General features: G+C 38.5%; 1 protein-coding gene and 1 pseudogene across 2 annotated transcripts; one reads left to right on the top strand and one right to left on the bottom strand.

The window, feature by feature from the left end:
• The first annotated feature begins 4,282 nt into the window (after positions 1–4,282).
• Positions 4,283–10,117, top strand: LOC147859666 (uncharacterized; annotated as a pseudogene). The gene is made up of 12 exons (XR_015530236.1): positions 4,283–4,412; positions 4,610–4,700; positions 5,380–5,428; positions 5,921–5,999; positions 6,054–6,082; positions 6,629–6,694; positions 7,115–7,192; positions 7,533–7,660; positions 8,390–8,502; positions 9,160–9,205; positions 9,337–9,401; positions 9,577–10,117. The product of XR_015530236.1 is annotated as an uncharacterized LOC147859666 (transcript).
• A 3,732-nt stretch (positions 10,118–13,849) lies between these two features.
• LOC147859665 (putative WRKY transcription factor 29) lies at positions 13,850–15,146 on the bottom strand. Its single transcript, XM_087324998.1, has one exon. It carries the CDS (start codon positions 14,974–14,976, stop codon positions 13,963–13,965), a length of 1,014 nt encoding a protein of 337 aa, XP_087181124.1. The 5' UTR covers positions 14,977–15,146; the 3' UTR covers positions 13,850–13,962.
• Positions 15,147–15,360: the final 214 nt, after the last annotated feature.

The following is a 15,360-nucleotide window of genomic DNA, read 5'->3' as shown; positions in this document are numbered from 1 at the left end:
TGTTCTTGCTATTGTGGAATTCTATCCTCCATTACAAAAAAACTTGTAATTGAAAGGGGCAACAAGACATATGATAATAAGCATGAGCTTTTCTGCTTTTCCTAAAAAAAGGAGGGAATGCTTGGGCATGAACTATGTTATTTCCCAAAAATAGAGAATCTATTGGTGAGCATGGACTCCATTTCCCCCTGAAAATGAAACTATACAATATAACCACACAATCTACACTGTCTTATAGCCACATGACTTGCTTGGAGGTTGTGATGTTGATGCCCATAGTCTAATAATCAACTGACTACATTTCATCTGTACGTCTTGATTTCACCATAGATGCCACATTATATAAAGCTTTCAAAGAGCCTCAACTTTCTCTTTGAGGAGATAGCCGGATATCATCATAGTATAATGAAATACGATCAAGAAGAAGTAGGGTGAAAATGCCCTCCTATGGAGCACGCGATGCAACCAAACAATCTGATATGTCGATTCTTGCATGGACATAGGTTACTCGTCCGCTTGCATGATGCCTCAAACTTAAGGGAGATGTGAAATTACGTACATGACTTCGAAGAGCATCAATGGCATTCAATCGAGCGGTTGTTTCCACATGCGAAGTACGTAAGTAGATCACCCACGATGCCATCCAACTATGAACACCATTGTGGTATTCAAAGAGGGTTTATGTGTATAACTATACTGAATACATATATATGTAGTAGGTATAGGAGAAAGAAGCCCAAAGGGCTACTTTGTGTAAATAAACGAAACTACAAAGGGTATTTCGGTAAAATGTCTCCTGTAATTAGAAAGAAAGATATATTAACATCTTCTAAGGCCAAATTTGGCCCATGAGACAATTGGTTTACAACAAAAATGAGTGTTTATCCAATCATCAAAACTAAAATAAAAGAAAATAACTTAAGCTAAGAGAGTTCTAGTAGTGTACAAAACTTTGCACTAAGCCTAATCTCATTTCCACCCACGTCTCTCAAAAAGAAGTGGGAGGTCAAAAGTTTTTGGTGTGGGTGTGACCCATGGTCCCGATGCATAGAGTGCCCTAGCCATGGCTTCTAGGTGGTGTAGTTCACGTTCCCTTATTTTCTTTATTGCTTCTACATCTCGTCGAGTTGCTTTGAAACCCGGCATCCAAGGGCGTTTGGTTCTTTGATTTTCTGCTTCATCAAGGAAAAGCCCGAGTGGTGCAGGTGTGTCGACATTCCTTGTCTCCCCCTTGTTCCTGAAAAACTTCATTTGTTACATGTTGGTAAACATTAGCAACATTATTATCAACGTTTTGTAACTTATTCTCTCTGTGTTGTTTCAATTCTAAGATGTATCTACCTAATTTCTTTATATCTAGTGTATCTAATAGTTTAGGAAGGGTGGGAGAGGAATCAAGTATGTCTTGGTATTTTGCCCTTATCTCGGCATAGGTGGGGCATTTGCATGTAAAATGGTACTCATCCTCTATCTCTATGTGTCATAACCTACATATCCTTTCCTCCCTAGGGACTCCATTAGTATGTCCATTCCCAATCTCAAGTTGGTGAGATGATATTCTAAGTTGACCGATGGCAACCCTTAGTGCACGTGGTAAGAATACATCTAAATATCTTGGTCGCGTGATAAAACCTAACTTAGAGAAGTGCATAAAGTGTTCCTTATAGTACGGCATTTTAGATGAGAGTGGCTCTAGTGGGGTGATCCATTTATACCGAGTATAAATTTGCCATATTTCTTGGCGTATTACTTTATTACGTTCCTCATGAGAGATTAAAGTGTTATCAGTCGTGTGGTCGTACTTAAGCGGGGGGAGGTTATTAATGTCTAGACCGTTGGCAAGAAGCCAACTCACCATCATACCATACCATGAGCTAGTATAGCCGGACTCATACAATGCTCGAGAAGCCTTAAAGGCTTGATGGGATATTCTATCAAGTGGTTGGTTATGTATCTTGTGGATAAAGACTACAAGTTGAAAAAGTGCTTCTACTAACATAGGGGGTAGAGTGAACTCAGCCCTAATAATGTCATGTGGGACCGACGATTTGCTTCGGAGTTGGCGTGATAACATCATCACCAATGGTCTCTCTAATTGCGTTCACATGAAAGATGGTAGTCCTGCGCCCAAACCGTTGATGCATACATGAGAGAGGGAGTCATTAATGAGTCAAAGAGCCACCCTTTAGTTCGTGGCTCTTGGAAGTATGCTTGGTGGCATTGTCTCTCGAGGAGTGAGAGGGATGCATGTCCTCTTGTAAGTCTATCCTTCGCTACTTGTGTCATTGAAAATTTACCTGAGCGGGCATTGAAAGTGACTCCGAGATAGACATATGATCCAACCACCTCAACTGGGCTATGGGAGATAGTTGGGTGACACTTAGCTCTAACTTGGGCCAACGTGTGGAAGATAAGGACTTTAGTTTTCCCTAGATTCACTACCAATCCTCGTTGTGTGCAAAATTCATCTAAGGCATTAAGGTGCCTTTGTAGGTAGTGTTCGGATTTAGAGAGCAAAACTATGTTGTTTGCATAGAGCAAGATACACACCTACGTATCCTTAAGGACTACTCCATTGCCTCCCTTACGAGCAATAAAATCTATGATCTTATCAATGTAGATCCCAAAAAGAGTCAGAGATAAGGGGCAACCTTGTTTTACACCAATAGTGCTAGTGAAACTATCGGATATGCCACTTGGGCATCGAACACACCCGGACACTTGTTCATATAGTGCGTAGATGGCCCAAACCATGTCATCATCTGGTATCCTCAAGCTCTTAAGCCTATCAAACAACCGCTCTCTAGGGACCGTGTCAAAGGCTTTGCGGAAGTCCACAAAACAACAATATAGTTTCTTCTTGCGAGCCTTAGTCTAGTCAATTAAGCATCTAAGTGTGAAGATATGATCAATTGTGGAGAAGGCTCGTCTAAAGCCAGCCTGTTCATGTGCACGAAGATTTAAGGTCTCCATATAATCACTAAGCTTTGCCTCCATTACTGCACCATATAATTTAGCAAGGGTATGACCTATCATAATGGTCCTATAAGTATTTGGGTCCATGGGGTCCCCCCCCCCCCCCCTTTATGTATGGGGGCCACTGTGTTCATGGTCCATTGTGGTGGAAAACCCTCTGCGAGGGCACGATTGAAGATTAGAGTTAGCAAGGGAGCTAGGCACTCTCTCGCATATATGATGTGTTCTGCTCGCAATCCTGTGTGGTCCATGGACTTCCTATGTTGTAATTTCTTTATGACCTTCGTGACCCTAGAGGTCGTGAAGAGTGTCCCCACAGTAGGTCGGGGCGTAGAAGGCATTGGAATGGGTGGTTGGTTTGGGATTTGGTAAAGTCTCTTTGTATAAGTGTGCCAAGTTTCGGGATCTTCGATGGGTGTTTGTGGTCTTGGTTCCCGTAATCTCTTCCATGCAGTGGCACAATCGCTACTCATGAGCATATGGTAGAGTTCCCAATATTGGGATGCCTCCCATGCTCATCTCTTACGATGTGTCATCTTGCGCATTTCTTTACGAGCTTGTACTGAGGTAATACTACCACTGAGTTGCGATATTGTAAGTTGTCTATGTAAGCACCTACAATCCTCATCATACCATCTATTTTGTGGCATAGATCCTACTTTACCTTGATTGGAGTGTTTCGTGTATGGGAAACTGCTAACTGCTGCAGAGTGAAGGATGTGTGTGAGTTTTGTACTAAGGCTCTCTAAAGGTAGGGAGGGATCAAGGGAGGAGAGATGGGCTTGAACATGTCGAGCATATATGTCAGAGAGCTCATGTGTGAAATGTATTGTGATGTCATGGCGTGGTTGACTAGAGTTGGTGACGTTAGAGATATCGCATTTTAGCTCGAAGTATAAGAAACTATGGTCCGCGCCAATAGGACATGGGGCCACTCGGAAGGAGTTAATCATGTGGGTAGCTTCAGGGCGTCCTATTAGATAATCAATTGTGCTTTCCCCTCCTCCATGTGGGAAACATGTGAGCTCTTCCAAACCTGGCCACTTGGCTAAACCATTATATATGACCATCTAGTGCCGACTGCCAAGTTCGAGCAAATGATGGCCAAAGCTCGTGGCGTCCGAACCTTGATCCTTTGATCTACGTGTGGTGTCTATGTCTAAAGGATCGACATTTACCATTTCTAGGTTTCTATTCATTTGAAATATTGTGCATTGTCGGGATTGGGTTCTCGCATTAAAGTCTCCTAGAAGGAATACTTCTCCTTGGGAAGAATATCGGTTGGGAAGAAACAGCCATTTCATATATGTATGTACGTCCTCAGTCCTGCTACCTTCTTCTTCTTCTTCTTCTTCTTTCTGCCACAATATCTTCTTGCTTCTCTGGCCGTGGCTGTGGGGATACTCGCATGTGGGAGATGTATTCCGACTGCGCATGTTAGTAAGTGCTGTTTCTTTGAGAAGTTCAAAGAGAAGGCTTTTCTTCTTCCTTCTTACTCATACATCCGTGTTCATGGATTTGTGTTCTATTTACAATCAGCTCATTGTTTTATCTCTCTGTTAAGAAGAGAAAATTTCCCAGTTCTCTTCCTCCTTCGAAGTTCTTCTTATGTATCAGAATATCTTTTGTGCAGACATCGCGTCAAGTGATGAATCTTCTGGAAGAATCAAGGCTCGTCTTGCTGCGCTTTTCGCATTTGCAGAATCGCAAGGATTAACTGGTATGTCTATTTTTTATTTTTTATTTATCTCAAGGCTTTGGATTTTTGAAATCTTAGACTGATCTTTACTGATCACGTTAATGCAATCTTTAGACGTTCTGATAATTTTGTAAGGTCTAAGAGCAATCAGTGTCTTCTTGAATCTTTAGAAATTAGTATGATTAATTTTATCTCCAGCAAGTCTGGTAATCTTTTAAGGCCTCAAGATAATGCCATGTTCTCTTGAATCTCCTCTGTGTTTTTTTATTTAAGTCGTGGAAGTTCTGGCACAAAAGATCTCATAGTGATCAAAGGAGACTTGGATATTTAGAGATTTGTCAATTTATTTAATCTTTGGAATCCCTGATCGTTCAAACTCTCTGAGAAAGATAAAATGAGACTTAAATCATTACAAAATTGTGTTTTATTTGGTTAGTTCCGGTTGCTCAAGCTCTTCTCAGAATCATGAAACGAGGCTTTAATGGTTAGAAATTTGTGTATCCTTTTATTTCGTTTTAACAAGTTTTGGCATTTCTTGATCAACTTGGAATGGTCAATTTTTCTTTGAACTCTTTAAGTGTTTTGATTTCATCTTTATAAGTGCCTGAAGGTCTCAGACTGATAGAGGTTTCGTGAGCCTTTATAAGTCCTTCAACTTTATAGTCCCAATCTGATTGATCACCTTTTTCTTTAATCTTTAGAAGTTCTGCCCTTGAAGGATTGTGAAGGCTCAAGAGTGATCTGAGCTGGGAAGTAAATTCCTTTTTGGTCTAGCAAATTCTTTTTATACTGAAAATAAATTTCGTAACAAAAGAATCATGTCTTTTTTGTACACAATGATCAATCTCGTGTTTGATCTTCACACGAGAACCATGACTTTGATGAAACCTATATGCATGGGTCAAAACAACTTCATTTATGGATGGTTGTCTAATGCTCATATTGACATACAAATATCAAGTTATACGATCAATTACGTTTGGAATGAGTTCGGTATTTCATGACACCAATGATGGAAAAGGTATTGCTTGTGTGATATGCATCTGCCCTAAATTCAATTTCAATCATAAACTTCTTTTAGGTTTTGAGATTCACAAGCATAGCTTCCATGTTTGGCACTGAACAGGAGACCAAAGAATAGACTATGCCCTTGATATAATTATTTCTGTAAAGAAAGGATGGATTTAATGTCAAGTGCTAAAGGGATATCCGATTGCTAATATGAAGCTAAAATTCATAGGACAGCTAAGGGACTCTGCTCGATTTGCATTGTTCTATGGGTTTTTCTTCTTTATATGTTGGGAAAGAGGACAAAAAAGCCTCAGTAATTGAATTTTTTCTTATATTATGGAGTTTCTTGATATCAATACTATCTCAGCTAATATGCAGATGTTCTTATCTCTAGCTGTAAGTACCTCCATTGAGACTTGGCATTTATATTTCAGAATGATTCCAATGTCTTGATCAATAGTGCTCTTTTGTGCAGGTATTCTGCTTTGGGAACTTGTAATACTCTGTAAAGACCTAGACATGTATAAAGACATTGTACAAATATCTTCTCTTGCTTAATTTCTAATATTATCAGTAACTTTCAATATCTAGTGAACCTGGATTGCTACGAGACCTCCAAAGCTTTGCAAAAATGCATTAGCCTCCAGCTGAGCTACCTAATCAGCAAACGTGTGGCATTCTTTACTGATTCCCTGCTCCAAATTGCACCAGCAGAAGCATTGGCTACATTGCTGAGAAGATCTTTTTAGACCATCATACACATCTTTTAATTGAAATGAATCTAGATTTAGTACTTGTCTTAAACCAAAGTATATAACCAAACTCTAAGAGATTTTTGTAAGCAATGGATTGCTCCATTGGACCCTGAGTTTTTTTTTGTTTAGATCATTATCCAATCTTCTGATTGAATGAATCTAGATTTAATACTTGTGATAAACCTAGGTATATAACCAGTCTCTAAGAGATGGCTCCAAGAAATGGATTGCTCCATTGGAAGCTGACAAGAATGTTTCTTTAAATCATTATACAGTCTTCTAATTGAAATGAATCTAATTCTTTATACCCAATGCTAAAAAAAAGCAAAACAATGCCTTCATAAGGAGTCCATCTTCCATTCCGATGTTCGCATTGTATTAGCCTCATGAGTTCCATTATACCCAATGCTAAAAAAAGGCAAAACAATGCCTTCATAAGGAGTCCATCTTCCATTCCGATGTTCGTTCGCATTGTATTAGCCTCATGAGTTCCATTATACCCAATGCTAAAAAAAGGCAAAACAATGCCTTCATAAGGAGTCCATCTTCCATTCCAATGTTCGTTCGCATTGTATTAGCCTCATCTCACATTCAAATCCGATCACAATGATTAGAGGTAAAACAGATGCAGTAAAATGTCAAAATAGTTGTTTTATGAATGAGCAACATGTAGTATGATATTACAGCAACAACAAGATTGCATGCTTTTCATCTGAAACAGCAATCTGGGGACAGATTCCCTAGGGAAACTGTAATCCATTCTGCCAATTGATGTTTGCAATTAATATCAAGTTGTTTAGTACACGCATCTACTTCCAAGCTAATATTCTAACACTAATGGAATGACTTGGAAAATGAGCAACATGATCAAGAAGTTTTAATATTCTGCATCTGAAGGAAGCTGCTATTATTTACCGTTGGTTGCTTGTTATGCTTGGCTTGTTTACTATCTTCACCACTGACCCGAGAAGTTACTTTATAAAGCCATTGCTGGTTTTTCCTCTTGTCCTCCTCCTCTGGGTGGTAGGTAGAATTTTTTACAGTGATATTAGGGATTGGCATCAAGAAGTTTTAACATTTTGCATCTGAAGGAAGCTGTCCTTATTGACTGTTGGTTGCTTGCTTTGACTTGCATTGTTTACTATCTTCACCACTGTCCTGACCATGACCTTAGGGATTGGCAAACTCTTGTTGGAAACACAGGAATTGGAATTTTCAGGTTTCATGTTCCAATATTAGGATTTTAACAATTTAAGATTATGAAATAGACATACTTGAATATTTATATTTTTAGCAGTTCCTACATGGCATCCCAATCCCCACCCCTTTTCTTGTTCCTTCCCCTGGTCTCTGCGATGTTTTCTGTATGTTTTTCATTTGGATGACATATGCTTATTTGAGAAACAAAAAGTTTTGCCACTGAGATGTACTTCCTGGAGAAGTGGGTTGCCACCTCATTGTCTTGAAGCCAAAGGACGATGTGGTCACTTGGAAGCGATTTCCACTGTTGTAGATCATTACTGGGAGAGTTTTTTCCAACGAGATGATGTCTTTGGAGTTCACTTATTCTATGTAGGAGATAGTCCTGTGATGTACATCATGAGTGGATTCTATTCTAGTTGGTATCCTCTGAGCTCAGAAGGGAGTACCTTTGCCACCTCTCTGGTTATGAGGGATGTTGCTCCTTGTGCATGCTAATCGATTTGTGCACACTATGCATGAAAGAACTAAGATATATACAATTTGACTTTAAACATAATGTTCTAACTTAAACAAGTAAGACATATGTATCATATTTAACTCGTGCCTGCTTTTTACTTATTTTTGTTGCTGCCATATTTTGGTCCAATGAACGGCCTTTTGAATTTGATGTCTCCTGTCTTGATAATATATGGTTGAGTGAAGACTGTAGGGGTTCTTATGATAATGTTCTTGGTTTATGATTAAGATTTATAGGAGTACAGAAACATCAACACCGTGCCATATCAGAAGATACATGGAGACAGTTTCTGGAATTCAGCTTTACTATCAATGAAGACTTCAGTAATTATGATCCTGAAGGTGAAATGCTGAATTCTCAGTTTCCTATCCACAAATTGCTGTGAAGGGGGGTTATTGAACGGAATACTTGTTGTAGGATCTTGTGTAAATCCTTCCTGTTGACTCAGCCTTGATAAACTCTTCTTGATGAAGAAAACTTGTGCTTTAGTGTTTTGGCCTAAGTAGACAGCCAGACAATCATCTGTATGCTACACCTCAGCTAGGCCCAGTCTCTGGTGATTACTTAACTCTAGTCTAAGTTTGTCCTAATAAAGATGAGTTAGGATGATGAATTACTTATACTTAGCTCATTGATCATGAAATCATTAATTAGCCTATTCATCACTAATAAGTGGCAAAACAATTATTCAGCCTATTAATTGATAATTATTAGACCGATGTGCCAAAATTGGATGCCAATTAAACTAATTAGATTCCTAATTATGCCATAATGTTGATCACATTTAGTAAAATTGATGGGGTATTGTACTGAATCCTACCTAAACTTAAGAGTATTTCAGCGCCCTGATGAGGAATTTATTTTACATAAATGAAGGTCTAGACTAGATATGGATGTACAAAATTGCAATTAGGGTTCAGGCTATTTGCTCATTGGAAGACAGGATGGAACAGATGTTTGTCCATGGGTGTTAATCTGGTACACTGTCTTTGTTTCAGGTGCATGGCCTGTCCTTGTGGATGATTTTATGGATAACTTGTACAGGTAAAAAATACTTAAAAGTGATAAGCAAATTTGGGCGTAATGCAAGCTAAGACAGTCTAACATGCTTGTGTTTATTGCATCTTAACTTTTTTAGTTCACAGTTGTAGGTGAGAAAACAACTCTTCATGTAGTGTAGATCAGGGTATCATCCACGAAATTGATGGTGGTGGATGTCTAAAAAGAGAATCTTGCAAATGTTAACCAAGGAAATCAAGCTATACTGTGTAATGCTATAATGCTATTTGTTTGGAACCTAACTACATGTTTTTCTATTTGTATGCATATGATCTAACTATTCGATTTTCATTGGTTAGCATTGAGTTCTACTCTTTGTAAGAGGCACCATGCCCAACATTGATGTGACATGTCAGATGTAGAGTCAGTAAATTGTATTGCAAAGAGGATTGCAGAAACGTCAACTCCATCTCACAAACGATTACGCCCTTCTGATGATGATGGCCCAGTAGCTACGGAAAGACGTATGTATGCATAAGTCTTGTGTCTGAGATATGAACTTCGATGCCAACGACATACCTGAAGAGAGCGTCACATCTTTCAATTTCTTAGATCATCATTGTCACTATCATGGTATACAAGGTTTGTCTCAACAAAGGCCCATAATGCCTATAGAGAACAAAGAAGAAATAATGCAATCCACAACCATGGCCCAATGTGGCTAGGAATAGGTTGTTCGTAACTTTCAGTTTTTGATAGTGATTGGCAAATGCTTTGGTCAATTCCAATAATAAATCCAATCGAAATGCCATCATTTTGCCTAATTTAGCCTGATTGCTGTGCACTTGTAAGACTTACAACAAGCAAGCCTTCATTTGTTGTAATGTATAGATGTGGTCATTGTAATTCTCAGTGACTTAATTTGAGAAGTCACTGACAATTATTGTGATTATTCCACATTCACCAGCCTCTAGGACCTCAAAATTATTGTTTATATTTTGATCATATAAGGGGTGTATAATGACATTTAAATACTTGTGTAGGGCATTAGAGTTATTTGTTTTGAGCAAATGATATTATAGAATGCATGTTGATATAAATTACATGTCTATATACCATGCATGTTAAAAGTGAGCCTACACTATAATGAAGTTGATCCAATATTTGATCAAAGTAGAGGGAAATATAGATGTTTTTATCCATAAATATATCATAAACACCATTTAATAGTCAAGTATATGTATGTGCATGCACATGAAAATGTATTTGTACTTGTGCATTTATATTTACTAAGAGCTTTGGCTATCCTAATGAATTTTGAAAACAAAAGGTGGAGTTGGTGTGTTTAGGCATGAAGTTGATGGAGACACTCTTTAAGAGAAAAGGCAAAATTTTGGCATACCAAAAAAAGGGTCATATAATGTCCAAAAGGTCATAAGTAGTTGGAGATATTTAATCTTTGCCAATAGTCAACAAAATAGTTGGAGTGTCTATTTTAAACTACTACAACAACATCCAATTCTCTTCTTTGTTTTTGTTAAGCATTTGTAAAACTTTATGTATCAATTAGGGCAAAAAGGTTATAGGGTTACCACATGCAATATGCCTACTCATATATATGCATTGCATTGGCAATCATGGTTCATGTTCATGCAAAATTTATTTCTAGGTTGATATGTGCACCTAGGGAAGGACAAATGCTTTTAGGGAATTTATTAAATGGTTGACATTTTGACATGGATTTTGGTCTCCACTCTCTTCTCTATGAGCTTAATTGAAACACTTTTGGAAGTATGCGTGGAAATGAGTAGTGAGCCTTTCCTTGGTGGAATGTTTGTCTTACCCATTGTGTTTTCACCAATGTGTGTGTGTGTGTGTGTGTGTGTGTGTGAGAGAGAGAGGGGGGGGGGGGGGGGGGGGAGTATTATCGTCTTCAGAGGTCAAATATGACCTATGAAACCAAAAATATTATATTTCATGTGATACATGTGAAACTTAGTAGTGACTGTCGATGTTCAAGAACTTTACCAATCAATGTTGCAATTGAGAGTGCACATTGTGGTTGTGAGATAAATTCTTGTAAGGATTGGGCTTGGTCAAAGATGTGTGGAACGCATGGTCGAATATGATCAAAGGCAAATCATTGTATCAAAGTGTGATACTTAGACTCGCAAACTTGTTTAGAGAGAGAGACAGAGACAAAGATCTTATTGGGAGTATGTTTTTGGCATTTTTGATGTTGGTCTAAAAGGGTATCCCTTTAGCACCAAATTCATTAGAGTTTGGAAGTTGGTCACATGGGATGCATGTTAATAACTCCATGAGATATGAGAGACTTCATTACAATTACCTTTTTGTTATCTCTTTAGTCCATGTGGAGCTACATGGGGCATTCATTTTAGCCAAATGAGGTATAATATTATCTTTGATGTGCTTACTATGGATGGGCATGAGCTGGTCTTCCAAGATGCAACAATGCTTCATAATTTGGGTTCAAATGACAACTATATATGGTCTAGAATATTTGACCAACTACTTCTTGTGCCACCACTAGAGACATCACATAGGCTCTTTGATTGGTATTACAAGAGCGGCAATACAAGTGTATGCATGACTGCGCTACATTTACATGCAACTACATCCACCTCCTTGGGTTCAAGGGCATGGGAATATTCTTTCGCAGTATGAGAGATTGTGGAAAGATAGATTTTTACACTTTGGAAATTAGATCTGTCATTTGAACAAAGATTGTTCTTGAGTTGATGGTTATAGGGTATACTTCAAATTGGATACCACATAGAGAGAAAGAAAATTAGGTATTCTCTTCGTATGAGATGTCATAGAGGATGAGAAACACCTTCATTTGTTATGGACATGTCCATCACAAATAACTTTTATTGGAATGTTTATCAACTACAGTTATTCATAAACCTCTTCCAAGAGGAAAGGGCTTTGAATCAACTTCAGAAAGAGAGGCACTGCTTTGGTTAAATAGTGCAATTGGAATTTCAATAGATACTCAATTGTGGAATTATGATACAAATGTGTACAACGAAACTATTCGATTGACAGTAATGTATTATGAAGCAAATATTAGTAACCAATACAATTAGCATCATCTCCCGGTTCTATTGCTTATACCATGTCCCTAAGGGACTTACGATCATGGACCTACAAGTGTAAACTTAAAGAAAATCTTTGACTCAAGTTTCCAAATACAATTTGGAAAATTATTCTGGTTGTTTACCCTCTGTCGGGTCTAAGAGGATGCTAGTTTCTTTAATTAGTTCGATATTCGTTAATTTTTTATCATCATTTGGGTAGCCCGAAACCATTCATATTTGGGCAACCACCTATTGTTGACTTTTGTTTTTCAAAGTTCCCTCTTAGACAATCTCTTTGGAATTGTTTCCAATTGCTTTTGAGCATTGAAAGCTTGTTTTTTTTTGGACGTTTACGTCACATTGACCATTGACGCTTGCCACTAGTAATATAGATATTGTTGTGTGTGTGTGTGTGTGTGTGTGTGTGAGAGAGAGAGAGAGAGAGAGAACTAGAAACAAAGAAAAGGGTGAGGGGCATCTGTTTATGACATAGAGAAGTACATACTTCCACCAAGAAAAACAAGGGAAAAAGGGACAATGAAAAAAGGAAGGTTTTCAAGGGGCGCAAGGCAACATGCTTATTACATGAAGACTACTGGATTTATTCACACGAACAATTTCTATCACCTTACATGATAATACATTCTTCTTGCAAAATAAATATCCTTTTAGAGAGAGAGAGATAGAGAGCACATAATCCAATGTCATTAGGCAAGCATCGAGTAGCACCACATATGTATCTAGATTTTACATGGAACATTAACGATGACACGTGATGAAATACCGACAAGTAGATCCTACATGCTTAGGGTAAAATTAGATTTTTGCAAGAAATAGGACCAAATAAATCATGAACCACAATAATTACAATTACAACTCCATGGCTACTCTTTCTTACATATCAAGAATGCCCACAATAAGAACATTTGAATCTACTCATGCATAATGCATTTTAACTAGAAGATTGCTTTGAGACGACTCTATTGATTGAGAAAGGGATAAATTCTCATTTCATAAAACAACCCCCCCTTGATGTTCACTTATGTATAAAATAAAGGAGGGATCCAATGTTTGTGAAATGAAATTTCACCATCTGATTACCGACAACGAAATCTAAAAAATAAGCACTTAAGTTTATTCCTCTCAAAGGTTTAACAAAGTCAAGATACAATGACTTAATGTGTACTTTTAAGCATGATTTCCAAAGGGTACTTACTACTTATAAAAGAGTAAATTCCACCTTTCTAATCATTTAAGGTAAACGAAAACTTCTCAAAGTCAGTTAAAATTTAACATTTAGATGGTGAGTTGTTGATCATGTTTAACAAACGTGTCAAGATCAAGCACAAATCTTACCATAATTTCATCAACAGAAATAACAACCAACGTTTTTTAGCACATGATACATATTGTATCCCCTCGACAAAATACCTAAATGCTTGGGGTGTACGATCAGGAAAATGAATTAAACATAAGCGTAGAAACAAATTAACTATTGCAATTGAAAGTAAGAAAAAAAAAATTGTTGTTGGGAGCCAGAGGTTTAGTAAAAGATTGTTATGCTTTCCAAACTAAAGAGTTTGAGTGACTTACAAGAAACCTAATATGTATAAGAGTGTTCTTTACACCTTAAAAATTTGGCCAATCTAATAGGTATATGACATGTATGTCATTGCACCATATGGTTGACTTGATTGATCAACAACAACTCATGTTACAATTATTGGTGGACCAACTAAAAAGGTGGAAGGGGTCTTCGACCTCTTCAAAGCCTAATTCTCCCTCATCCACACCCCCTTGCTCCTCCTCCATGCTCCAACTTTGCCTTTCCATTTCCTCTAGCAACTCTGCAAAAAGGGCACCATGCAGAGAAGTTTGTTCCTCGTCCTCATTTGTGATAGTAGTGGATTGTGTGTGTGTATGCAACAACGCCGAAAGGACGGGGTCGGTTGAATACCATAAAGATTCTTGGGTTTGAGCCTCATCATGGTTATTTGTGTGGGCCAATGTCACAATGGGACTAGCACTAAAGTTTTCATCAACATTAGCATCGGAGTCTATAACAACGTGGGAAGGAGTGGACGACATCGAATGAAGAGTGTCACGACGATGTGTAGGGCAAGTGTGGTTATGCTCGCCACTATATGTGAGAAGGAGCATGGTGGGGTCGAGGACGCTCCTCTCGACCTGTTTCCTCGCAGGACAACCCTTACAAGTGCTACACTTGTAATAGCCCCTAGGATAGGGGGAGCCTTTGATTGGCTTTTGTCCATATTTCCTCCAAGCCCATGTGTCGGAAGGGACATTATTCTCACCGACCCCCGGCTTTGTGGGCGCCCGAGAAGATGCAAGGACCCGAACCACTCTCTTGTGTTGTTCTTGTGCTTTTCTTTTGGTGCCCCTTGTGCCGAACTTCATGGTTGGGATGGATGTGCCACTACCTAAGGAAGAATTAGAAGAAGAGGAAGGGGAAGGTGGAGAAGAAGAAGGGCTTGATACTTGACCATGGTTCCAAGCTATATCATGTGTAGCAAGCTTAGGCAAATCGGGGTTGTAAAAGTAACTATTATAGGTGTTGGGGAGGTGTGTAAGGCATGATGGAGGAGGTGGGATCATCATAGTAGAAGAAGTTGCAGCTGAGAGAGAATTACATGATCGACTGACAATGGCTCTCAGATCTCCATCATCATCGGGGATCAGAGGGCACTCCATAGCTCAAAGATTTGAGAGAGAGAGAGAGAGAGAAGATGATGAAAAACAGAGGAAGGAAAAGGAAAACAGAGTATGTATGGAGAGAGAGCTTAGTGATGAAGGAGGAGGAGGAGGAGGAGGAGGAGGAGAGCGCTGACTTTGTCGATGAGTGAGAGAGTTAGGAGAGTGTATGAAGTCAGAGCCCCTTCCCTTGCTCTCTTTTATACACAGAAATTCAACACCCCCCCCTCACTTCACTTAACTTGCTCTAATGTCAACACGGTATTGCAGTGTCTTGTACATGTGAATGATAGAAATACCACATACTTTGCCACACATACATACATACATACATACATACATACATACATACATATGTACACGCACACACCCAGGACACGAGAC

The sequence above is a fragment of the Azolla caroliniana genome, unplaced genomic scaffold (genome assembly GCF_043228905.1).
Source record: "Azolla caroliniana isolate FFs.n. ecotype wild unplaced genomic scaffold, voAzoCaro1.0.p SCAF_9, whole genome shotgun sequence".
In the NCBI taxonomy this organism is placed as follows: Eukaryota; Viridiplantae; Streptophyta; class Polypodiopsida; order Salviniales; family Salviniaceae; genus Azolla; species Azolla caroliniana.
Note: the sequence above shows the minus strand (reverse complement) of the source record. Positions and strands in the feature narration are given on the sequence as shown.

What these genes read in the sequence shown, in the direction of transcription:
- LOC147859665 (XM_087324998.1), bottom strand. Translation starts at nt 14,976, where the DNA reads ATGGAGTGCCCTCTGATCCCCGATGATGATGGAGATCTGAGAGCCATT.